General features: G+C 40.3%; 1 protein-coding gene across 2 annotated transcripts in view; it reads left to right on the top strand.

Moving 5' to 3' along the window:
• RUNX1T1 (RUNX1 partner transcriptional co-repressor 1) overlaps nucleotides 1-24,364 on the top strand; it is a 136,307-nt gene that overhangs the window by 108,872 nt on the left and 3,071 nt on the right. For both annotated transcript variants that reach the window (XM_080800428.1, XM_080800429.1), the window contains exons 9-10: nucleotides 8,136-8,204; nucleotides 13,240-13,430. In XM_080800428.1, coding sequence (XP_080656554.1) covers nucleotides 8,136-8,204; nucleotides 13,240-13,430 — 260 coding nt within the window. The remainder of the gene's footprint in view (nucleotides 1-8,135; nucleotides 8,205-13,239; nucleotides 13,431-24,364) is intronic.

Below are 24,364 nucleotides of genomic sequence, written 5' to 3' on the forward strand. Positions count from 1 at the left end.
TTGAAAACTTGTCTATTACTTGGCTATTGATCATATTATATTTTTTATTAAAATTATTCCTAAGCAATAAAATTCCCTTTGTGCTTTAGGTTTGTGGATTCCTGCTCATCCCTGAATGCTGAATGCTCATTACCATAATAAGTGTTATACAAAGATTCCAAGTCACTTACTTCACCCACTAGGTATTATTCTAAAGCATGTTTTAAAGATGAATGTGCATTTGTTAGGATACATTAAGGCAAGCAATGAAAATAGGTTTAATTTGAATCAACACCAGTCCATGTAAAACTATTTAGAGCAGAGTTGAGTAAGTATCCTGTTTTTTATTTCCTTATTGTGAACAAAAATTGGTTAATCATGATAGATCTGTTCAGGACAAATGAAGCTGGTACATGTAATCACCCAGTGTCAGCAAAAATTGAAAGCCAAACTAAATAAAATTTTAGGAGTCCAAGAGTTTAGTTTAACCTGCTTTATTGAACTGATTTGTTGAGTCAGTACTTATTTAACATTTACTATGTACCAGGCATTGTGTTAGGCAACATAATAAAGGAATAAAATCCTTCCTCCCTTCCCTCGAGGAGCTTCTGGTCTATTGGAGAAGTAGTGCCCTGGCACCAGACGGCCCCTTAACTGACAGGATTAGGATTATCTGCTGTCTACTGTCAAAGAAAAAGTTCAGCCACTAATGGGACTTCATGCCTAAGTGAGTTATTTGCAGCACCCAGAATATAGGACATGTTATATCATCACCACTGTTGTGTGTACATTCTGGTGATCCGAATGTATATTGTTCTCGAGGACAATGGGTTTAGTTTCCCTGTTAACTAAAAGAATAAAGTTGGTTTTAAAAACTTCTTAGGAGTACCCAAATTACATTATTTCTGATGATGCTTTATGAATTCCTAGTTTTGGTCACACGAGGCTGCTTTGGCTTTAAGTTTTTGGAGATTGTAATATTCAAAGACTGCAAGCATTTTCTTTCTCTGTTTGGATTCTGACTTTTTTCTTTTAATAAACGGTCCTGTTCATTGTGGCCACAGAACCGTAGGCTACCTTTTAAGAAACCATCCCAACTTGAGAGGTAGCTTGTCAAGAATCACACAGTGCGCAAGTTTAAGCAACCAGCGTGGCCTTTCATTGTGCGCCCCCTCCTAGCCTTGAAGCCTGTGAGTTTTGTTTTTGTGGGGGCTGGGCTGTGACTCTGAGACAGCTGGTGGTTTATAATCATGGACCACACTGATTTCATATGAAGTGTTTTCAAAGGTTCTCTCCTAGGTTTTGGAGTTGAATACGTTGATGTGTAAAGAAAAAACCAGAGATTACTGGCTGATGAGTCTCATTTCTGCCTCCGGAGAGTGTGTCGTTGAGTGTGTGTATGTGTGTGTATAGATAAGAACTAGGGCTATGTCTGTATCTTTATGTACATGTAGATCTCTGTATCCTGCAGTTACATTACCCATGTTTCTTTTAGCTCAATTCTCTTAATTCCCTGCAGCTGCTACAGAGGTCAAATGAGACCTGCAGAACTTCAGAATAATATTATAGGAGATATCTTTAGTTCAAAATATTTCCTTGGTTACCTCCCTAGCTTGGAAACACTGGCAGTGTTTAGTCACACACACATACACACTCTATGAGAATTTTTTTTTCTCTGAGAATTTTTAAATTGCATTTGGCGACTGGACAGAGGAGAACATAACCTCCATGACCACTCTGTTGTACTTGTTAAACTTACTCCCCTTCTCACTTTTGAAATCTATCCATAGTGTTAAGTCAGTGTGGGGGATTAGTTAAGAGAACATGACTAATCTACTACTAATTGAATTTTGGAGAGTTTTCCCTAGATACTAAATGAAGGCTATTTTGAACAGCCTCTTGAGCAATTTTTAAAATTGAGTACACACTAAGCCCATAATGTTGTTTCGACTCAAAAACAGGTTGGTATCGTGAAGGACTCTTCAGAATATTAGATTTTTCCCTTGAGCTCATAGATTTTTATTTTTATTGTTATTACTCACTTTCCAGGAAAAAGTCCAGATATTTAAGTACTAAAGTTAGAAAGCTAATTTTTATTTTTTTATTTTTTATTTTTTTTAGAAAGCTAATTTTTCAAACAATTGTCTCTAGTTTCGAAGTATGACTTGTTCTTTGTACATTTGAGTTTTGTTACATTGTAAATTTCACCCAAGAGAGGCTAATGCCATCAGAATTGACACATAGTGTCACTGAAGCAGAATTGCTTTTGTACATATAGGTGGGGAGCTGCTGGTTAGCACTTCATGGGCCTGAGCGTTGGTCTGGGTCTCTGTGCCGCTGCTTTGCTCCTCCTTTGTCTCCATTCCCCTTTTCTCTCTGTATGCTGTTCATATCACTCTCTTGGCTCCTGACATTTTATTTCCTTTAAATTACTTTCTTTTTACTGGCTGTGTACTATTCTAGAATCTTCCTATAGTTTATCTTGTATTTGTGTGCTTTCCTTCTGTATTTCTCGAGAAATTCTTTATACTGTTAGAGTTAAAAGAAGTATCCAGTGATGGACTAATGTCAGAGACTGGGCATAAATCTCTGAAATAGGAATGCATCCCTCTCCCCTTTTTTGAATGTTTGGATATTGCAATGAGAATGTATGAAATTGTGAAAATACCTTCATGTATGTCTTTGGTAAGAGTTCCAGAAAGACGATTTTTGTTTGTTTTAAGTGGAATGAGAAGTCGAGTTGACCATTCATAAAAGAGCTCTGGACTTTTGAGTTTGGCAAATTAATACCACCCCTGCTTCAAGTAGATTGGTGGGGAAATTGGTATTTTAAAATTCCACTGGCCAGCAAGCTTTATGATTGTCATATAACTGAATTATAGAATTGTTCATTACTGTCTAAAACCTCAGGAAATCCAGCATGAAGGTTAAAAGCACAAATTGTCTGGGTTTGAACCCCTCGTTCCTCTTCTCCCTAGTTTTGTCACCTTTGGCAAGTAATTCTCTGTGCCTCCGTTTCCTCATCTATAAAATGGGAATGATGATAATACATACATTATAGATGTTTCTGTGTTAAATGAGTTAATTGGTATAAATCATATGGGACAGCACCTGACCCATAGTAGGTGTGATAAAAGTAATAGCTGTTATTATTATTTCTAATACGTAATCTGAAAAAGAACTTAAAGGGACAGGGGTATATGAAGCCAACTTACTTCGCATCCAAGATTATAAAATTAGAGTAAATTCTTAAGTACTTTTTTCATTCTGAAAATTCTTCAAAACAGTAATTTTTAGGTGACTATTTTAACAGGCAGAAAAACAGGAAAGGGGAATTCTGTCTTAAACACAGTAAATTTGTTGTACCTTTGGGACCCTACTTCATAATACAAGACTATGGAAAAATAGTTTGCTCCCAGCCAAAGAAATATATCCTGTCTTACTATCAGATTATAAAAGCCACAAACACATTATTCAGATTATATCTGCATGTAAAAGTTTAGAGTTTTATATACTTGTATCGATTCCTTTAAATCACATCATGAAATTCATTTCAAGATCATTCAGCTGAGTTTCTAAGTGCCCACTGTATTTAAGTATATTGGGTTTAAAAAGAAGGGAGTAATAGTTAAATATACCCATCTTTTAAAAACAAGAAGAGTTGATTGCTTCCTAGAGCACTAGGTTCTTTTATTGTTAAAAAAAGAAATACTGCAGCAGTTCCTGGCTTCTAGGTTTGGTTTGGGCCTGTGCAACAAAATATTGAAGTTTCTGAATTCATTATCCTTAAAAATAATAACTAACATTTGTAAAGATGAACCCACTTAACCTGTCCTTTCTTTTTTCTTTTTTTTTTTAAGATTTTATTTATTTATTTGACAGAGATCACAAGTAGGCAGAGAGGCAGGCAGAGAGAGAGGAGAAAGCAGGCTCTCCACGGAGCAGAGAGCCCGATGCGGGGCTCGATCCCAGGACCCTGGGATCATGACCTGAGCCGAAGGCAGAGGCTTTAACACACTGAGCCACCCAGGCACCCCTAACCTGTCCTTTCTTTTGGTGGTTTTTGTGATAGATAGTATCATGATCTTAGCTTCATTCTGCCCACTACAGGACAGAGGCCATACGTAGATGCTGCCAAGCTTTCAGCCTTGCTGTCCTGGGTCAGATGAGGTCCCATTGGTTCTCCAAAGGCTATCAGCTCATCCCTTCATATATACTGATGGTGGCCCTTGCTGTTTTTAGTATCCAATGGTCTCCATTCTGTCGTAAGTGTAGTGTATCTTCCATTTCCTACATCATAGATTGCTTTTTCTGTTCTTCTCCATGTCTTAGAACTACTCCTACACCTTGACGCAGTCCCTCTCTTCATAGATGTGTTCTCTTCTGGAGGGTCCTCCTCTTCTCCTCTCGCCCCCAAACAATTTGTGTCCCAAAGAAAGCCAGAACTCAATTTAGGACTTTTCTATAATTTTGCAGTTTTTCAGTAGTTACATATGTATATGTTTCACATTTTAAACCATCTCCTATAGGCTCTTTGGTCTTTGTTTCTGTGACTGCATTTTAATACAGCTATCCATTTTATAGCAACTGATGTTTTATAGGTGGTCAAGATTTAGTGGTGAATAAAAAATTGCTTCTTTAAAATTGGGGCCTTACAAACATAAGGTGTTTTACAGAGGTTTGTCTAGAGCAGTCAATATTCTTTTTTTTAAAATTTTTTAAAAGATTTTATTTATTTATTTGACACAGAGAGAGAGAGAGATCATAAGTAGGCAGAGAGAGAGAGAGAAGCAGGCTCCTTGATGAGCAGAGAGCCCAATGTGGGCCTCGATCCTAGGACCCTGAGATCATGACCTGAGCTGAAAGCAAAGGCTTAACCCACTGAGCCACCCAGGTGCCCTAGAGCAGTCAATGTTCTAAATTAAGGAGGTCCCAAGAGGGAAGTTGTCTCTTGTCGTATAGAGCAACTTCAGGATTTTTTTTTTGTTTTTTAAACTCAACATTGCCTATAAAGACATTGTTATTGCTACTACTTCAACAGAAGAGAAGATAGCATATTTATTAGGCATTTGGTTTCTGTAGCGATTTTATTCATCGGTGTATCAAAAGTAGATTCTGAGGAGTACATCTGATTTCTCCATTCTTATACATTTACATATATATGTGAATCTGTGTATATTTTATAAAAATTTTTTGCCTTTGGATTCCTCTCATTTCAAAAAGAAATTCTTTCAGAAAGTAGGCTGGAATTAAGAAGAGTTTTACTTGATTATTGGCTTTGGTGTTTCTGTTGGTTTCACGGTCAGGTGCAGTTTGAGTCTTCATGTCACTGAGAATTTTAGGGATATATAGCCAACTCGAAATACTGCGTAACTGTCCAGTGTGGTATACGGACCCTCACAGTCTCTACTGTACAACGCCTGGGAAGGTGGGTGCTTGATTAAGGCTTAAACATCATGTTTGATTAATTTTGGAGACTATAAACATTTATGAGTTTTAAATAAAATTTATACAAGTAACATGTAAGAAATTTGAGGACTTCCCAATAAGGACTAAGACAGAATTACTAACTATGGAAATAACTTCTATCCCACAGTGACATATACTCAGGGAATAAAAAATTACTGTTGAATATTGCTTATTCCAAATCTCTTGAGAGTTTTTTTTTGTTTTTCTTTTTTCCTTTCGTTTCTTTTTAAGTTTTGTGCTATGTGAATTTAAATGCTAGGAGAAGAAACTTTAAGGTGCTTTTTTCCACCTTAATTATTGATGAGGAAATAAGTATCCCTTCTTACTGGACAGCCTACTAAGTCATAATGGTGTTAACAGTAATGAAGGTAATAGCGTCTAATGTCTAATGAGAATTTGGAGTGTGCCATGCTGAGCATGTAATAGGAAGTACCTCTTTCAGTCTCCACAGCAGTGCACTCAAATGTTGTACTGGTGTCCCACTTTACAGATGTGGTGACTGAGACATGGAAAACGTAACCTGAGCAATGTCACCTGACTAGTAGGTGGCAAAGCTAAGATTCAACTTCACTGGGATCTAGAATGAAGTCTCTTCTGTCTAAGCTCTCTGGGGCGGTAATTAGTTTCTTTTATGCTTGGCCTTTGGATGACTTAATATTACCTTTCCCATTGCCTGTAATAAAGATTAGCCATTATAGATAATTTTTACTAAGCTGTTGATCTTTACTTAATCCAATAAATGGAAAAAAAAATTTTTTTTTCTTTTGCTACTTTGGAGAAGACATGATTTTTATTTATATATCAATTCTTACACTTTAAGCCAAAATCTCTTCCTAAAAAACTGTCTTTAAAAGCTGCCGTAGGTTTCTGTTTCGATGTGTCTTAAGGAATGTGAACTTGATTACACTTTCTTTCTTTATTCTGGAAATAGTGGTGTGGAAGGTAATTCTGATGAATCTAATTAGCCATATCACATTTTCTTGAAGTTGTGTGTGCTCCAAACAGTTTTATCTAGCTGTTTTATGAATGAAAATTACTTAAATAAAAATATTTTGGGTTTCATCATTTTCCTTATAGAATTCAATGTGTGCATGAGAATAGCCATGAGAATGGGTATTTCAAGTGCATCTGATTATCACGTAATCATGAAATTATAAAGTTTTAAGAATTTGTATATTTGGAATAATTACAGATTTAAAAAACATTGCAAAGATAATACAGAGTTTCCAGATGCCCTTCATTAAGCTATAATAAGCTTTTGCTAATTCAGAATAGTTGGGGAAATCTTCAGCTTTAGCCACTGGTAATCAATGTACCCTACAAGGAATCAAAACATTCAAACCTATTTAAGGCATTCAAATGTAAAATGATGTCTACTTAGCTAAATTGAGTGTGCTTTTCTCTGTTTTCCATATTCTGTATTCTGGTACTTGACATTTCTTAAAATGTTGGGAAAATTTTAATTACTTGAAATTTACCAGAGGTTGAATGATTGTTGTCTTTATAAAAATTAAAATTTTTTTTCTTGCCCCCAAATCTCTAAATATATAGGCTTTCATTGAAAATTCAATATGGAAGATGGGTAGTACATACTTTAACAGTGGAAGACCATGTACATTTTCAGTTTATTTTCTGTGATACCTAGAAAAATGTAAAAGGTATCCTATCATTTCCACAATCACGTTGTTTTGGAGGTCAGCATTCCTACATCAGCTTATTGTGATCTGTTTTCTCAAACGTTTAAAATTTGACAAGGATAGGCCCAGCGTTTCCTTTAAAGTGAAACGTCATTTTGCTTTAGAAAGCGTGTACGAATCCTGTTTTGTTAACTGAATATCTCTGAATCCATTCTAATGAGGCTTTCTTCCTTCCACCCATGTCAAATCCATATGATCCGATTTGTGAGAAAATGTTTAGTGCTCGGCGAGATTCTTAGGTCATTGTGAGAACTGGTTGGCTATGGAGTAAGGCTCACTATTTCTTTTTTTTTTTTTTTTAATTTTTTTATTTTAATAAACATATAATGTATTTTTATCCCCAGGGGTACAGGTCTGTGAATCGTCAGGTTTACACATTTCACAGCACTCATCATAGCCCATACCCTCCCCAATGTCCATTTCCCCACCACCCTCTCCCGTCCCGCCCCCCCCCCCCCCCCCCCCGCAACCCTCAGTCTGTTTCTTGAGTTTGAGTCTTTTATGGTTTGTCTCCCTCCCAATCCCATCTAGGCTCACTATTTCTTGAAAGGTGCTAGAATCAGAGCTATGTGAAAATTATATTAGCCTAAGATTTGATTTTTTAACTACCCATCTGACTCTTGAAAAGAAAACTACCAAATACAATTTATTTTCTGTAACAAAATAAAGCATGCCTGTAGAAATTCCCAGAGTGAGAGGGTTCTGGGACCAGTGCTCCCAGACATCATATTGTATAATGTAATCATTGACGTTGTTTAATTTTGAGCGTACAAGGCATTTAGACCAATGACCTTCTGTTTGCCTTGAGCTCTGATGACTGGCCTTGCTATTTGTGTTTATTTTCTAGAAGTGAAACGCTCAGCCTTTCAAAATTACGTTTTTGTAGAGCAGCCAAGAGAACGGGCATTGCTTGCTTCTATTCTGTGTAGTGACATAACGTGCTTATGGTGCTTTCTTCCTCTCCCTACCCGCTTTGCATCCTTTTCCTAGATGCGCATCGGGAATTCCTTCACAGGCCTGCTTCTGGATACGTGCCAGAGGAGATCTGGAAGAAAGCTGGTAAGAACTGTTGAAAAACACGAGTCTAGTGTTCTGGCAGCTGTGCACAGTTGTTCACGCAGTGATGTGAGGAGCGACAAGGAGGGCCTTTCCTGCGAACAACAACAAAAACAAAACAGCCCCCCACCACAAACCAAAAAATTTTAAATCCTAATTAATATTCTTTCGCCAGGCCTGATTAGAACATGGAATAGTTTTCATTTTAGGAGCATCTGCTAGTGCCACGTAATTGACCGTCTGGCAACGTTTCTGTTCTAAACCCCTGTTTTTCAGGTGCTGTCATGGTTTCAGGCTGAAAGCTGGCGTAAGAGGTCTCAGCTTGCATGCAGTTTACTCAATGAAAAAAAACAAATCTGATGTTTTAGAAATTAAATTGCACACGTCAGTCTTTTCTCCTGATTTTTAAAAATGGAGATACAATTGGCACATCTCCGAAATTCTTTTAAAAAAATCCTAACAAAACTAGTTGACTTGTTGAGGAACTAACTCCCAGATTTTACAACTACAACCAGTATTTAAAATTGATCTTCTGTGCTAATTAATACTCGGTGACCAGAACTAAATTGTTTCCTAAATTAAATGACCCAAGTTATGCTAAACTTCTATTCCTCCCTCCTATGTACAGTGTCAGATTTTCCTTAAGAGATACTGGTCTCCATTCTGGGGCTGATTTAAAGTTCCCGGTGACACACTGGCATCAGAGGGTTCAGATCTGGCAGAATCTTGGGGGAACACCAACACTTAGAAAAGTTGAGCCAAAACCTTGCAAAAACTGACTCATGAGAGAAAACATACAACCTGTTTCAAGAGTTAAAGATGATGTGACAGACACATACTGTGGCTTTGAGCTGCTCCAAACTCCAACTATTAAAATAGTTTGACTGGAAAAACTGGAAAATGCTCTTTCTGCAAAGGGTTGGATGGGTGTAGGAGAAATAGTGAAGGGAAAGTGTCTCTTGAGGTTGTGATTTGACCCAGCCATGTCCATAGTTTTTTGCAACTTGGCTGATGCTCTGATCATTTGGCTCTTATCAAGTGTTTTTACAGATTTTTTAAGAAAAACCTGTTTTTGTAAGAGTGACAAGAAGTTTCCAAATCTGATAGTATGCTAGACCTGGTAGCTTCGATTGAGAACCAGAAGGCTCTCTCGAATGTCCAGTATGCCAATCAGATAGCATATTCAGCTTAAATGCTATGTATGTTGCTCAGCTGCATACTCTTACAGATTCACAGCATCACCTCTAAGATTTCTTCCTGGGTCACGGGGTACTCTCCAGCTGTTAAAATGTGCCAGGTGTCACCTATCTGGAAAAAGAATTGCTACATCTTCTTTCTGACCACTTTTTCTTCCCCATTCTTAAGCTATCAGTGCAACTTATTCCAGTAAGAGACACAAAGAATGGTCATTTGGGACAGCAGAAGGATGACATTTTCTGTGGCGGGAGAGAGTCTTTCTCTGCATCTCCCTTATTTATGTGTATTTAAGTTAAATCCTTGATCGTTCATAAAGAAAAATTGACGGGAAAGCCTCGTGTTACCCAAATTCTTTTGCTGTGCTATTATCTGCTCAAGTCTTTGTTTGACTGCTATTAAGCGAGAGCGGATTTTTCTGAACGTACCACCTTTGTTGGAAAGTCAACTTGAATAGCTCTGCACAAAGGAAGTCCTACCGTAAGTGGTAAGCAGTTGGAAGCAGATTCAGAACGGCACTGTATATTTGCCACTTAATCAGGTTCTTTAAAAATCTGACATGTTGTAATCTATTGAGTCCACTCTTATTTTTCTTCACTGTTTTATGGGTTTCTGAAACTAATTCTGGGTATACTTGACATCGTGAGGGCGACACAAGGAGAGAAAGAACAGTCCTTGCTCCTGTTGTGTCTGTGGACTCTCTAAGAAGCGTTTAACCTTAGCAAACACATGATGCCCAGAACATTTTTTAGATGCGCCAATGTTCTGTCTTAGGGCTTCAGTCTGAAATAGGACTTGGAAGCGGGGTCAATTACATTTGTGTATTTGTGTTATTCTCACAATAATATCCCTAATCTGCTGCACAAAAACAGTTTTGGGACAGTTTTCTATGGTTAGATGCTCATATTGAGGAGTATATTAAATCCCTTAAGTACAGGCGACAATTTTATCTGGAAATCTTTAATAACTGCTTTTTTAATATTTATCTTTATAGGCTTATTAAAAAGCATTTCTAGCGTTGAGAGTCAGGGCATCCAGCATGATGAAAACACCAAGGGCAGAATGTGACATCGGCTTGTTACAATTGGAAAGCTTTTTCCCCCAAGATTCTAAAATCTGCTGTGGACAAAATTTTTTTTAGAAGAAGACCTATAAAATGTGTCTTTGCAATCAAACTATTATACATTACCTTTGTGGCAAAAGATAAGTAAATAAAAGAATGTTTAAAGCATTTGAAAAATATCAAAGGGGTAGAGCTCTCAAAATTCAATGTAGTATATAACCAGTGCATCCTTTTTCACAGGAAATTCTAATTGCAAAAAGTATGTCCTGTGCATGAAAGTATATCATACAACCTTTAGCACCATTTTATTTTGAAATGGTTTCAAACCTGCAGAAAAGTTGCAAAAAATGGTATAAAAAATTGCTGTATTCTTCTTACCCAGTTTTCCCTATTTTACTGTATTTGCTTTAATATCTTTCTATTCCTCTTTCCTTCCCTCCCTTTCTTTGTCTGTTACACATATTTTCCCCCAACCATTTGAGAGTAAGGTGCAGATGTAATGCCCTTTTACCCTAAACATTTTAGTGTGCATTTCCTAGGAACAAGGACATTCTCTTGCATAAATAACTGTAGTACAGTTACCAAAATCAGGACGTTAATAGTATGTAATTCACAGACCCCATTCAAATTCTGCGTGTTACCCCATTAATTAATGAGTATAACAATGTAATAGTGTAACAGTACACATTTTAAAATATTTTGGGTCCTAACCAATGTTGAAGGCCTCATCAGTTTCCCCCTAAAATTAGTATTTTTAAAAGCAACAGCAAAAGTAAACGAACACACCATAAAGGTATGGAAAGTCTTCATAAAAGTGAGGAAAAAAAATCTAACGTAAAGATGGTTTTCAAATCACAACCAAGTGTTTTCTTCAGTATATTTCTTTTTCAAACGATCAGTGAATGTTTGCAGTTGGTAATAAATATTCAAGCACCTTGCAAATGTCCTACCAACTCTCTTTGCTGATCTGTATATGCCTGTGGGATTAGAATAGGAATGCATAATTTAAATATAAATTGCCTGATTTGCATACACAATTAGTCAAGCTACAGCTTTGATCGTAAGCAAAAATTATTGTCCTGTATTACCACTTAGATAGAATTTTAATTCACCTTGAATATTCAAACTAAATTAGACCCTGGCTGTCTAGTTAGAAGGGCAGTACTTCCCTGGTGCCCCTGGTCGTTTATGATAGGGTAATAAAGGCATCCTTTTGCCTCCTGGTGAAGACCAGCAAGCTCTGTGCGGTGCTGTTTCTATCCAGGTTTTAAATGGCGTATCTTAGAGCAACCAACAAAGGCTTAACATATTTTGGTTAATATTTCCGGTCTGGATCTTTCCCTTATAGTTTGGCGTATAAAACCTAGCAGACAGTCATTACAAAAGAAAAGTTCAGAAATACTGTGACTGAAGTGACCTGGGCTGCAGAAGTCATGCCGGCTAATTACAAGTGGAGAGCTTTCCTTGGTCCTCCAGGCCAGGGCTCTAGATGTATGAAACAAACCACTGACATCTAAGAAACCTTAGGAGTATTTGCATCTCTTACATTTTTAATCTACAGTAAAACATTTTTTTATTAGGAATCTATGTTTTTAATTAAACAGAACATTTAATTAAGGTGCTTTTTAAGTGGGTGAAACAATTAAGTGCAAACACTTGAATGAAACATGTCATAATTAGTTTTAATAGAGTGTTAATTGGTACTAGGTTTGCCAAGTTAATAATTACTGCTTATTAAATTTTCAATTAATCATTGTCATTTTGCTTTGAATAAAGATGAAAATTAGATAAACTAATTTAGGGGGAGGATATTTTCCCTTGTTAATTAGAACAGTTAATTTTTTTAAATGGAAATTACTTGTTTTAGTTGTCAATCTCATATTGTACATTAGTCAAATCTTTGCACCCTTTCCACAGCCAAAAATAAAGAGCTGATTTGACACCTTGCAGGTCTGTAGGCAGGCCCGATTGTTTTGGCCTCTGGTATGATTCAATTACATTTGTCTAGTGCAACAGTTGGTTATGCAAAGCTGTGTATATATTTGATGGAGTAGATGGACAACGGCTTAAAACTGGGAAATGAGAAAATGATTTTTACAGAACCCTATCATCTAGCCTGTTAAGGGCATAAATCCACATGACTCGGGAAATGACTTAGGAAAAAGAAAAGCCAGATCATCTGTTTCATCCTGGATTTTCTTTGCAAGGTCTACATTGACATAATTGCCATGTGAATTACCTTCACTGTACTGCTGTATGTTTCACTATTGTGCTACGTTTCACCAGCAAAATAATTGTTAGCACTGAGATTTGTATGTGTGTAAAATCCATCCCCTTCCTCTTTTCTTCTGAAAGCTTTTTTTTTAACGTGGACTCCCTATGTGCATATTAACCTATAGCCTCGTAGCAAACCGTGTCAACGTGTCTGAATTATTCCAGGCAGGTTTCTGGTAGTGGTATTCGTCCTTAAACTACTGAAGTCTGGTTTCCTAATCATTTCTGGAGGTACTAGTTAGGTGGAAAAGTTGTAGTGATGCAGTAGTGGTTTAAAAAATATTCCCAGACACGCAAGTTAAAAAAAAAAAAAAACACCTCACCCTTTGTTTTCCTAAATGAATTTCAGAAAGCTGCTGGGTTTTTAGGCAGCCCAGAGAACTGCCCAATAATTGCGATGAGAGTCACGCCCCTTCCCTAGAATTGTGTTTAACAGCGATCAGTGGCCAAGGTCCTGCGCTAACAGGGAAATGTTCTCTTGTCCGGTGCGGCCTTCCTGGCACACAGAGGAGGCGGTCAACGAGGTGAAGCGCCAGGCGATGACCGAGCTGCAGAAGGCGGTATCGGAGGCCGAGCGGAAAGCCCATGACATGATCACGACCGAGCGCGCCAAGATGGAGCGCACGGTGGCCGAGGCCAAGCGGCAGGCGGCGGAGGACGCGCTGGCCGTCATCAATCAGCAGGAGGATTCGAGCGAGGTGAGGCGCTGGTGGGAGCTTGCATGGCAAGCAGATCGTTTCCATAACGCGAGTGCTCGGTTTGGAGTCCAGGAGGTCCCCAGTAAAAGTGGGTATTGGATTGTAGACGAACCCGTCTTTGGAGGGGGGGGGTAGAAATTAGAACAATTGGGGCGGAGTCATGGCACTTGTGGAATCCATGAAGAACTTGAGCAAATGTCTCTATTAAAGACCTAAAAGGACAACTCTGCCAAGAAGGGTTTTTAACGTCTTTGGTAGATAACAGACGAAAGGGAAATGCTCACAACTTCCTCGCACCGTTTAAGGCTCCGGACTCGGCTGTGTGCGTGCGCGCGCGTCTGTCAGCATCTGTGTGTGGTTTTCTTCTAGTAGAAGGGGTTCCATAGGGACGCCCTGTGCAGACATGCTCTCCAAAGCCCTGCTGTGGGGCTGGCATCGCAGCCACTCCCTTCGCTATGGGGCCTAAATTCCGGTAGGAAAACGGCGCCTGCATCAGTTCAACCTAAGAGATCCACTGCACAGTCCGTTTTTCCATGTTATTTATAATAACCATTATGCTGGTCATTTCATAGATCACATCACCACTGGAGGTAATATTATTTGGTATTACTTGAGTATATTAAAATTCACACCCATAACCCAAATGGCTCAAGGATCTGGGAAGTAACTAAAACACGGTACTTAACAGAATGCTTTTTAAAGTAGAGCCTGGAAAGTCAGAACAACGTGGTAATGCTTTGCATTAATTAATTAATGTGGCCCCACAGTCACCCCCCACCCCACGGTAACTTCAGATAAAGGACTATAGTTAGCTAGTCTCACCGAGCTGAATTAGCAAGAGCGTCCACTGATAAATCAATGGCCTACTACAATACATATCTATAATTTGTGAGGGAGAATAAGAATTTAATTTGTACCAGGCTTCTCCGCAGATGAAAGACCCTGCGGGAATCACTCGATGCCCAGAGTTTCTATTTAATGTGTAGCAGATGAATAACAAGGGGACAAAAGGAATTGATTTTCAACATTTTGAAAGTTTCTCAGGAAAAGAGGGACAAAGGGAAGTTTATCTACTCTTTAACTGCTGACTTTTCCATTGTTGAATTAAGCTAGACATAAATTCAATTTTATTGGCATCTTGTGGCTAAAATATTTAAGGACCTTGTTTTGTGTTTTTGTTGTTGTTGTTGTTTTAATTTCTATTAACATCCTTTGGAGAGAATTTGTCCTGCTCCATTTAAGTTAGTAATACCATGAAACACAGTAATTGCCTTCACTAAAACATCACTTACACAAGAACACTTTGGGGCTGTTATGTATGGTAGGAATATTTTGTAGGCCACTGAATTCTAAAGGTGAATGTTTAGGAAGAGCTTGAAAAACTAAGTCTTTGTATTTGGGAAATAGCATGCTGTATTCCTTCAGGAGCTAAATGCTTTGTATCTTTATTCCTGACATCCATCCAGAAAAATCCATGATCTTGACACTAGGACTTAGCATTATTGAAGTGAGGATCATTACAGTCATTTTTGGATGCAGATCATCTGAGAGGCAACTTAAGTCTGATTTCTTTAAACTGCAGTACCTCTTATAAGACTTAGAGTCAGTGTGGGGGACTTGATCCCGCCAATAATTGAGTTCCTTTTCTTCAAAAGCAATGTAAACATTTTCCTGAGGCTAGGAGAGCAAAAGGTAAAAGAGAGATTTCATTGGAATGAAGCTGAGTCTCCTCCAGACTTGGACATAAGTCCACACACACATATACTATAAAAGTGGTTTGACGAAGGACTTGACAGAGAAGTTAATCCACTAGCCCTAAATTAATGTTGGACTTCTCTGAGGAATGACAGGGTCTGGGAATAGTCTGAGTGCCTGGTGGTAGTAAGTTTAGTCAGCTCTATCTTATGCCCAAATTTATAGGTAAATACTTTTTTATTTTTCCCTACAGGGATTCTTTACTTTTAACTTACAAGTGAGGGCAAAACTTTAAATCCAACATATTATTTTTCTTTAGTCTATTTTTTTCCTCACATTGTGGAATATATGCATTTTCATAGAAATGACCTGATAAAAGTCACCCCAGCAGTGTTGCTTGTAAGTCACCTCAGGTCCAGAAAGCTCCATAGGCCCCTCCGGGGCAGAAGCAGAACAACTTTGATTTCCTTGGGTTAGGATCTAACTCCCTATGCCAGCCTTCCCCGTGGTTGGCCCCGGGATGGGCATCTCTTAGGCCAGGACTGCTTGACCCAGCAGAGAAGAGAGCCCAGGTACTTCTCAGGACTCTCTTCTGTTCCAGGGGTTTTTTTGAATCTTAGCCGCTCAACCCCCAAATAAGACCCACCCAGTACTGTGCTGTAGAAATTTGATAAATTGTTCTTTGTTCTTTAGAAAAATACATAGGCAGTCTCACTGCCATAGTAATTGGTTGAAAAAAAAAATTCCCATTAAATGTAGGAACCATTGATTTAAAAACTGTACTAAGAAATTAATGGGCATTCCTCAAAAAAAAAAAAAAAGTCATGTTTGTGACCTGCCCAAGGCAGTTTGTGACTCAATACATACAACTCTACATTACTCCTACCCACACATTCATTTATTCTTTCAACAGCAAAGTTTTGAGCTTTATTCTGTGTCGGGGAGGTTGCTAGGCACTGAGGGTACCCGTGCTTTTATGTAGGGTACAGTGCATTAGAGGAGGCAAATCACTAAATTATAAGAGTCCTAACAGGTTTAGTATTGAAAGCTTCCAGGAATTAAGTTTCATGTCATCTGATAACTTAAGGATAATCAGGAACTGGTCAGCAGCTGCTCCCCTTACCCATCCAGACCCATTGCTTCGTCACTGTTTCCTCGGGAAAGGGGCACGTCAGCGCCTCCGTGCAGGAGGAAGAGAAAAGATGGAGAAAGAAGCCGTGTCAGGCTTTGAGAACAGGAGGGCTCTGTGTGGCTCGTGAGGGTTTGGAAAGGCTCATTCAGGCTGCAGAGTGGAGAGAGATTAGAGGAAACGAAAAGGAGGGACCAATCTGTTTCAGGAGACAGATGGGGATGAAGATGGTTGATAGCGGCACTGGGGTTGGAGGAAATTGTATCCGTTGTATCCGTTGGCTGGGAACCCATGAGATAAAATGGACAGGATTTTATGACACGTTGGCTATCAAGGAAGAGGAGGGCGTGCAGAAGAGGGGTTTGGGATATACACGTCAGGTGATCCTATTTGAACAATCTTCAGAAACTCACTGGCTTTGATCTGCCCAGGGTGTGTGTTTTTCCTTTGGGGGAGAAAGTTGGTAGAACAGGTAACCTTCATTTTTTGGGTGCGTGAACAACACAGGTTAAAACACTTGAAGAAACTCAGTCAGTGACTGAATCCAGCTAGACAGATCGCCTCTGTGAACCAAAAAGAGTAAATAGCACAAAGTCTTAAATGGTTTGTGCTGTTTAATGTGAAAATCAGGATATTAGAATACAAGGCAGGGTACAGGGTGACCGTACCTCCCAGTCTGAGTGATGCAGACCTGGTTTACTCCTGTTGTCCCGTGTAATTACAGAGTGGTCCCCTTTATTCTCGAGAGTTCTGGTTTGTATGATGAGTTATAAGGTGACACCACTTACAGGCCACGCTCAGGAGATTTGATGGCCATCTTTTGCTAGCAAAGCTCCCAGGCAGGTGCATGGGGTAGAAAGAACCCAAGAGGAGGACCTGAATCCTGGTTCCCGCTCAGTTACCCTGTCCGGTGTCCTGGGGGTGAATCCTTTCCCTTCTGTGAGCCTTTATTTCTTCTGAAGGAATGAGATGTTATTTGCTTACCTCACAGGGGTGTTTCAGAGTTTTTTTGTCTGTTTGTTTTTTGTTGAAGTATAGCTGACACACAACGTTGTGAGGGTTGTTTTTTTACGCCGCGTTTTAATTCAGAGGGTTTTGAGGGCTGTAACGTAAGACATCATTATCTGCTTCTATTTCCCACAGTCCTGCATCTCCACATACACTCACTGTATTTCTGACTGAACCCAGTCTTTTTCTCCCTTAGTTTGAAGTCCCCTCCCATTCTAGACATGTACCCATCTCTCACTTAGATCATACCTGATCTCATCTGAATCTTCAAAAAGGCATATGTAGGTAATACAGATGTACAAAATACTATGCTTCCCTCCATGGGGACTTCAGGACGGAGTCTGAGTTTCTGCATCTGAAGACCAGATCTCTAGATCTGGTGGTTTCTTTTGAGCAGTTTGTGTTAGGGGCCGGCACCCAGGAATACTTATTTCTGGGATTTCTGAATTTAGCCTTCCTCTTTCTACCTGTTTTCACACATCGAACATGGACCTACTAATGCCCATTCCGCTTAGGAAAACCAGTGGTTCTGAAAAGTAGGCAGTGGAAAAATTCCAGAAGGAGGAGACAGGAGTTGAAAACCTTGAACTGCGGAGAAGAGCAGGAGGAATGTGTAGAGTCCAGAACAAATAGACACAAGTATCATCTGTTAGGGGGGCCTTGTGGTTTATCATCTAGACAGGGACTCGTCGCAGAGGAAAAGGGGGTGCTCTCTCCAGGACCGGTCAGTCCCATACAGCAGGCTTCCCAGGCACACAGAAATCCACGCCCAGCATGGTTGGTGGGGGTGGCAGGAAGTTTGTTTGGCCTGAGGCGAGATCAACAGACCTACGGTGAATGTTTAACTCTGCCAGGCACGTAGACTCTTCCTGGGAGCCCAGGTAGTGTAGATGGTGCTCTTGTCCTTGTTATGCAGCTGAGGAAAGCTGAGTCTCGGGCGGTTAGGCCTCTGCTCAGGGTCTCAGGAGTAAGTGTGAGCTGGCCCTCGGCCCAGGCTGTCTGCCTCTGAGGCCACCTTCTTAATAGCCACATGGCAGTAGGGGAATTTTCTTTTTTTTTCCTGATTGTATATCAGTGTATGTCTTTCCTCATTGGACTTCCTTCATATTATTCCTACCTAGTTCTCTAACTTGGATTTATAGACTAGTAATTGTTATTCTGGTAGAACGATGCTGGACTTGGGACAGACATCTAAGCAATATGATACTTTCTGGGGGCTCCTGGGTAGCTCAGTCGGTTAAGTGTCTGCCTTAGGCTCAGGTCATGGTCCCAGGGTCCTGGGATCAATTGGGACCCCTGCATCATCGTGCTCCCTGCTCAGCAGGAAGTCTGCTGCTCCCTCCCCCTGCTCATGCTCTCTTCTCTCAAATAAATAAAACCTTTAAAAAATGTATGGTATTTCCTGTGCTTTCTCTTCTCTCTCTTATAGTGTATCAACGTATGAACCTAGAATATACTGCCAGCGTTAGTGTAAATTAAAAAAAAGAAAAAAAAAAGGAATTTGCCGAATCTGGTCATCTTAAACAGTTTTTTTTTAATTTTTTCATATTCATATTTGGTTCTCATCGTTGTATAGTTTTTTCCCAATGAACATTGTCAGATTGGGCCTGTTTCCAAAGAACCTGCTATAACTCTTCTTTGAGATCCATAACCAGTACTAGCTTAGGGGATCAAAGCGAATAACTGCAAATGGGCAGAAAACAAAGTAATTGTAGTATTAATAGTTCTGAGTTTTAAGCCACCAAATTGGTATCCGTCTCCCCCCCCACCCAGATTAAAACAGCCTTTATTTGTTATTCCTGTAGAGGTGCAGAACTGCACAGTTTCCATTGAAGTTGGACAGTTTTGTTGCATTTAAAGAGAAACACTGATCAAATCTTCAAACTTTATATTTCCAGAACCTGCTAAGCCCTGACAGTGCGAGCAAGTCATTCTGGGGGGTTTCATCTTCTTTACTCCTTCTTTAATTAATGGAACCACCCCCAGTGGACTCTGTGCCATATGTCCCAAACCATAGAAACCCGACCTCAGTGGATGCTGTAGAATCAGTTACCACACAGTTATAGCCCAGGAACCTCACAGCATGGTTCCGATAAGGCCTCCATGATCCTGTCAGACCCACTGATCCCCAGAACAATTTGTAGCTCTCAGAGCATAAGCTGTTATGATTCTGTGTTACAATAAGATTTTTTGTTGTTTTCATATTAAACAGCCAGCTGTCTGCATCCATAGATGTTCACGGTATAGTCGATGAAGCACCGGACCTAGAATGGTCTAGAGTGGGTCACCTCTTGGAGCTTTGGGTTTCATATCTGTAAAACCAGAGTAATGTTTCTGTGTCTCAGTTTGTAAGGTTGTTGAGACATGCAGATGAGTAGAAGTATTTTATAACCTTCCAAGTGAACAGTGTGTTTAAGGGAGAGAAATAGAAGCTATTCTACCAGGAAGGGCAGGGAAGGAACTTGCATAGAAACTATGAGCTTGGAAAGCTGGGAAGAGAGACCATGGAGCCAAGATCTGTGGGGATTGGCCCTGAGTCATTGCCGGGACCAAGGAAAGAGGAGCTTCTAGTAAGATGACAAAAGTCTTGAACTTGACTATTGCCAGTGACTGAAGCAAACCACACCACAGAGTCAGATTTAGGGAATACTGACTTGGGTGACAGGAGCATCATGGTGGATGGAGTTCCACAGTGTAGCTCAGGAGGGAAATAAAGGCTGGAGAAACAGGTTGGCGTCTCATTTTGTTACCGCTTGTACTTGAAACCATGAGGAGGGCTGACAAGGGAGAGTGGGAGGAAGGAAAAGATTTTCTTTTCTTTATGCCAGCTTCCCCCTCCTGCCAAATTTATTTATTTGTTTGTTTATTTATTTAGTATTTTTAAGGACTTGTTGTTTTAAAGATTTTATTTGTCAGAGAGAGCACAAGCAGGGGAGCAGCAGGCAAGAGGGAGAAGCAGGCTCCCCGCTGAGCAGGGAGCCGGATGTGGAACCCCATCCCAGGACCCTGGGATCATGACCCGAGCCAAAGGCAGCCGCTTAACTGACTGAGCCACCCAGGCACCCCCCTCCTCCCAAATATTTAGCGGGAAATGAATAGACAGAAAAAAGAGGTTACAGTGTAACAACGGAATTTGAGTATCTCAACACAAAAGTTAGAGGGAATTTCAACAGGGGGAACTCAGAAAGGAGGAATGGGGAAATGGTCAGTACTGGTAAGTTTTTTGAAGGTCTGAGAACAATGAAGGTACAGGAAAAGTGGTCACTGATGAAGTGGAAGGGGAAGTAAGTTGATTTTTTTTTTTAAGATTTTATTTATTCATTTGACAGAGAGATCACAAGCAGGCAGAGGGGCAGGCAGAGGGAGAGGGGGAAGCAGGCTCCCTGCTGAGCAGAGAGTCTGATGCACGGGCTCGATCCCAGGACCCTGAGATCATGACCTGGGCTGAAGGCAGAGGCTTAACCCACTGAGCCACCCTGGCGCCCCCTGATGTTTTCTATGCAGCTGTCAGTGCCTGGGGGCGGGAGGCACGGGGCCACAGGCTTTCTAATTCTAAAGATCGCACCCAGCAAGGATTGAGATTGTCGTTTTCTTCCAGCCAGTGCCAAGGGCTGTTACATTCTGCCATTTGATTCAGGACCTCCTGAACATCAGGCCCTGTGCTAGGTGCTGACGTCATCCTAAACAACTGTGCAATTACATCATCCTGGTTGTAGATACTGTTGCTTAGGGGGTTAAGTACCTCGCCCCCAGTTCTGAGGCCACTAAGTGATGTAGACATTGACATCACTTGTAAGACCATGATACCTTGTCTTCGTGCTCCAGCTTCCTGCACCAACTTCTGTCCGCTTTCAGGAGCGGAGCACCCTGCTTACATTATTCCTGCTGAAACAGGCTCTAAGAAATAATCCAAAATGGCCAGAGTGTGGCACTTTGGGGAATGTGTTTGATTTGCCTTCCGAAGGCCTGGGTGAATCAAACCTCAGCTGTGCATCTGCGAACTTTCAGCAGGTCATTTCCTGTAAGAGTTATTTATTCTTCGGGCCTCGGTTTCCCAGGCCGCAGAATGTATTCAAAAGTGATTTTCTTCAACTGTGCGGTGCAATGCCAATGTACAAGGTGATCTTACTGTGGATTTAAGTCCATGTGTCGTAGAGTTCTTTACATTTGGGGAGTTTTAACTGTAGTCATTCGACTTTCTTCTTTGAGCCTCATTTGTATGCAGGAGTTTTTCTGGAGAATTGTAGGTGAGTACAGACCTGGAGAAACTTAAGGTAATCGGGAGAAAGTGTTTTGTTTCTTGGAAAAAGAATTTCCAACTGTGAGAACCACAAAGGATATATTTTTTTCCAGGTAGGGCTAGGAAAGACCATTCTCAACGCATCTAAACTAGGAAGGAGACAATTTTGTTCTCAGGGATGAAGAGAATTGCTGGGATGAAACAAAAGTAGCAATAGTCTTTGACACACAGCTTTGGCATTTCAGAGCTTCAGTTCCTTGTTTCCCCTTCCGCCTGTAGTATTAGCACACTTAGCAAAAGGGAGGGGTTCATTCAGCCTCATACTCTTCATCTGAGTCACAGCCTTAACTTTGGTCAATGGCTGACTCCCATTTTTCAGATCAGGGGAAAAATATTCTTTATGCCAGAAAGGGAATAATAATATCACAAATAAGGGAAAACTATAAAGTGCCATGGATTTTGGGAATGAAATTTGCTATGAAATAGTATTTTTTTTTAAGATTTTTATTTATTTATTTGACAGAGAGATCACAAGTAGGCAGAGAGGCAGGCAGAGAGAGAGGAGGAAGCAGGCTTCCCACTGAGCGGGGAGCCCGATGCGGGGCTCGATCCCAGGACCCTGGGACCACGACCCGAGCCGAAGGCAGAGGCTTAACCCACTGAGTCACCCAGGCGCCCCTGAAGTAGTATTCTTGAGCTTTCTACATGTCCCGGCAATTCAGTTGCCGGCATGGTTCTTTACAGGACTGAGAGGGAAATTCAGTTATATGATGAATGGGAGAAAGGAAAAGGAAGGAAGCGAGTGTGGGAAGGAAGGAAGAAAAGGAAGGAAGGAAGGGAAGGAAGGGAGGAAGGAAGGAAAGAAAGAAAGGAAGGGAGGGAAAGGAAAGAAAAAAGAAAGAACAAAGAAACAACTATCAGGAAATAATAGCCTGACTATAAAAAAGCATAAATTGAAAAATGTAAAACTAGATTAAACCATTGACATACCCCTGGGTATTAGACACAATCTGCACTTTCCACCTTTGTGCATGGCAGAAACCTTAGAAATTTCAAATGATCCAAATTAGGTTACTCACAAGATTCTACACATTCCTCCGTCCCCGGAAGTGTGACGGTTGAGTGGTGCCCAGTGCCCCTGGTAAGGCATCAGTTTTGCAAGTAAGGATGAGCCAACAGGAAACTCAGGAGAGCCACACTGGAGAAATGTATTAATAGAAATTGCTTTGTCTGTTTTATAATGAGCTTTTTAAAAAGGAATACGCACTTTGGAGTTTTTTTGTAAATGGAACACCTGTGCTAAATTCCCCTGCACATTCATTGTGATACCATGTTAAGAGCAATAAAGAGGGGCGCCAGGGTGGCTCAGTGGGTTAAAGCCTCTGCCTTCAGCTCAGGTCATGATCTCAGGGTCCTGGGATCGAGCCCCGCAGGGAGCCTGCTTCCCTTCCTCTCTCTCTGCCTGCCTCTCTGCCTACTTGTGATCTCTGTCAAATAAATAAATAAAATCTTAACAACAACAACAAAAAAGAGCAATAAAGATATGTAGCTTACCCCCCCCCCCGCCCCCACTCGCTCATTTGAATTGCTCTTTGTTGTACTTTTCCTACAGCCCAAGGTTGTTTTTGTCCCTGGAGTGGGTGGTAAGTGAATGGAATCGGACAGCTTCGGAATGGGAATAGGGGTGAAACTAGCCAGAGCTCTTGAATCCTGGGTCAGAACCCAGTGACGCTAGGCAAGAAAGCTCAATTCCCAGCAGCTTCATGATCCAAAACATCTGTTTCTATATTTGGCATCATTCCACTTCTTTATTTATAAAATTGTTCCCATCTTTGAAAACACTTTAAAAAATAAAGAAGTTCCCATTCCGTCCCTTCTTTCCACTCCCCGGCACATGCATTTGTAATTACCTGGTTTAGTCTGTGTGTTGAATCAGCTTAAATTGAGAAGGTTGCCTACATCTGATTTCAATCTGCAGTGCTGGGCAGTTACCACCCTTGTGTCTGCCAAACTGTGCCTCTGCCAGAAAAAGGATAAGACTCACACCAGGCTATTTCCTAAAGAAGCCACTTGACTCAGATTAGATGTTTAATTTCCTTAAAATATTGTTCTGGATCCAGGTCTCTGTTCCCTAATTGGGATTTTCTGATATAATTGAGGAATTTTGCTTATTTGCTGAGTTTGTTCCAGGATCCAGCTGGCATTATTCTAAATGCCTAAACCTCAAGGAAGTAAACTTCACTGTGGGCACTGAGCATCATACCTCACTACTCTGAAGGATGGGCCAGGCTCATGTTGTTCATGGCTTTTTTAGGACCATTATACACACAATGTGATTGAATTAATTTTGACGGAGAAGGGCTTCTAAGTTACGGCAGAAGCCTCTGATCCTGAGGTATACATCTCTTGAAATATTTTCCTGGATAAATTAAATCGAAGTAGAAAAAAAATTACTTTGCTTTAATTCCATTTGTATTTATGGCATTAACCTACAAACCAAGTTTCTAAATCTCCTCAGCTATGTTCACTTGAAACACCTCCCACGGACCATAGTTTGAGATCTTAAATTCCCGCCCCTACCCCCCTTCACTGGGCCATAATTTCTGAATGGTAAAGAAATAAGAATGTCGAGCTGAGTTCTACATTTTAAACCAGAGTTCCGGAGTCTAGAGGCTCCCAGCACTTTAAAAGCCTGTAGGAGCCCCCTTTGTGTGTTAGCAGGATTAGATTGCTAAAAATCCCTTTGTGTATTTTGGACAGTGGTAAAACCATACACACCAGGCTGACGGACTGCCATTCTGCTGGGGTGTTTTTAGTAGATTTAGGCCATACAACCAGCATGATGGAAGCAAAACCAACGCA

The sequence above is a fragment of the Martes martes genome, assembly GCF_963455335.1.
Source record: "Martes martes genome assembly, chromosome: 4".
Taxonomy (NCBI): domain Eukaryota; kingdom Metazoa; phylum Chordata; class Mammalia; order Carnivora; family Mustelidae; genus Martes; species Martes martes.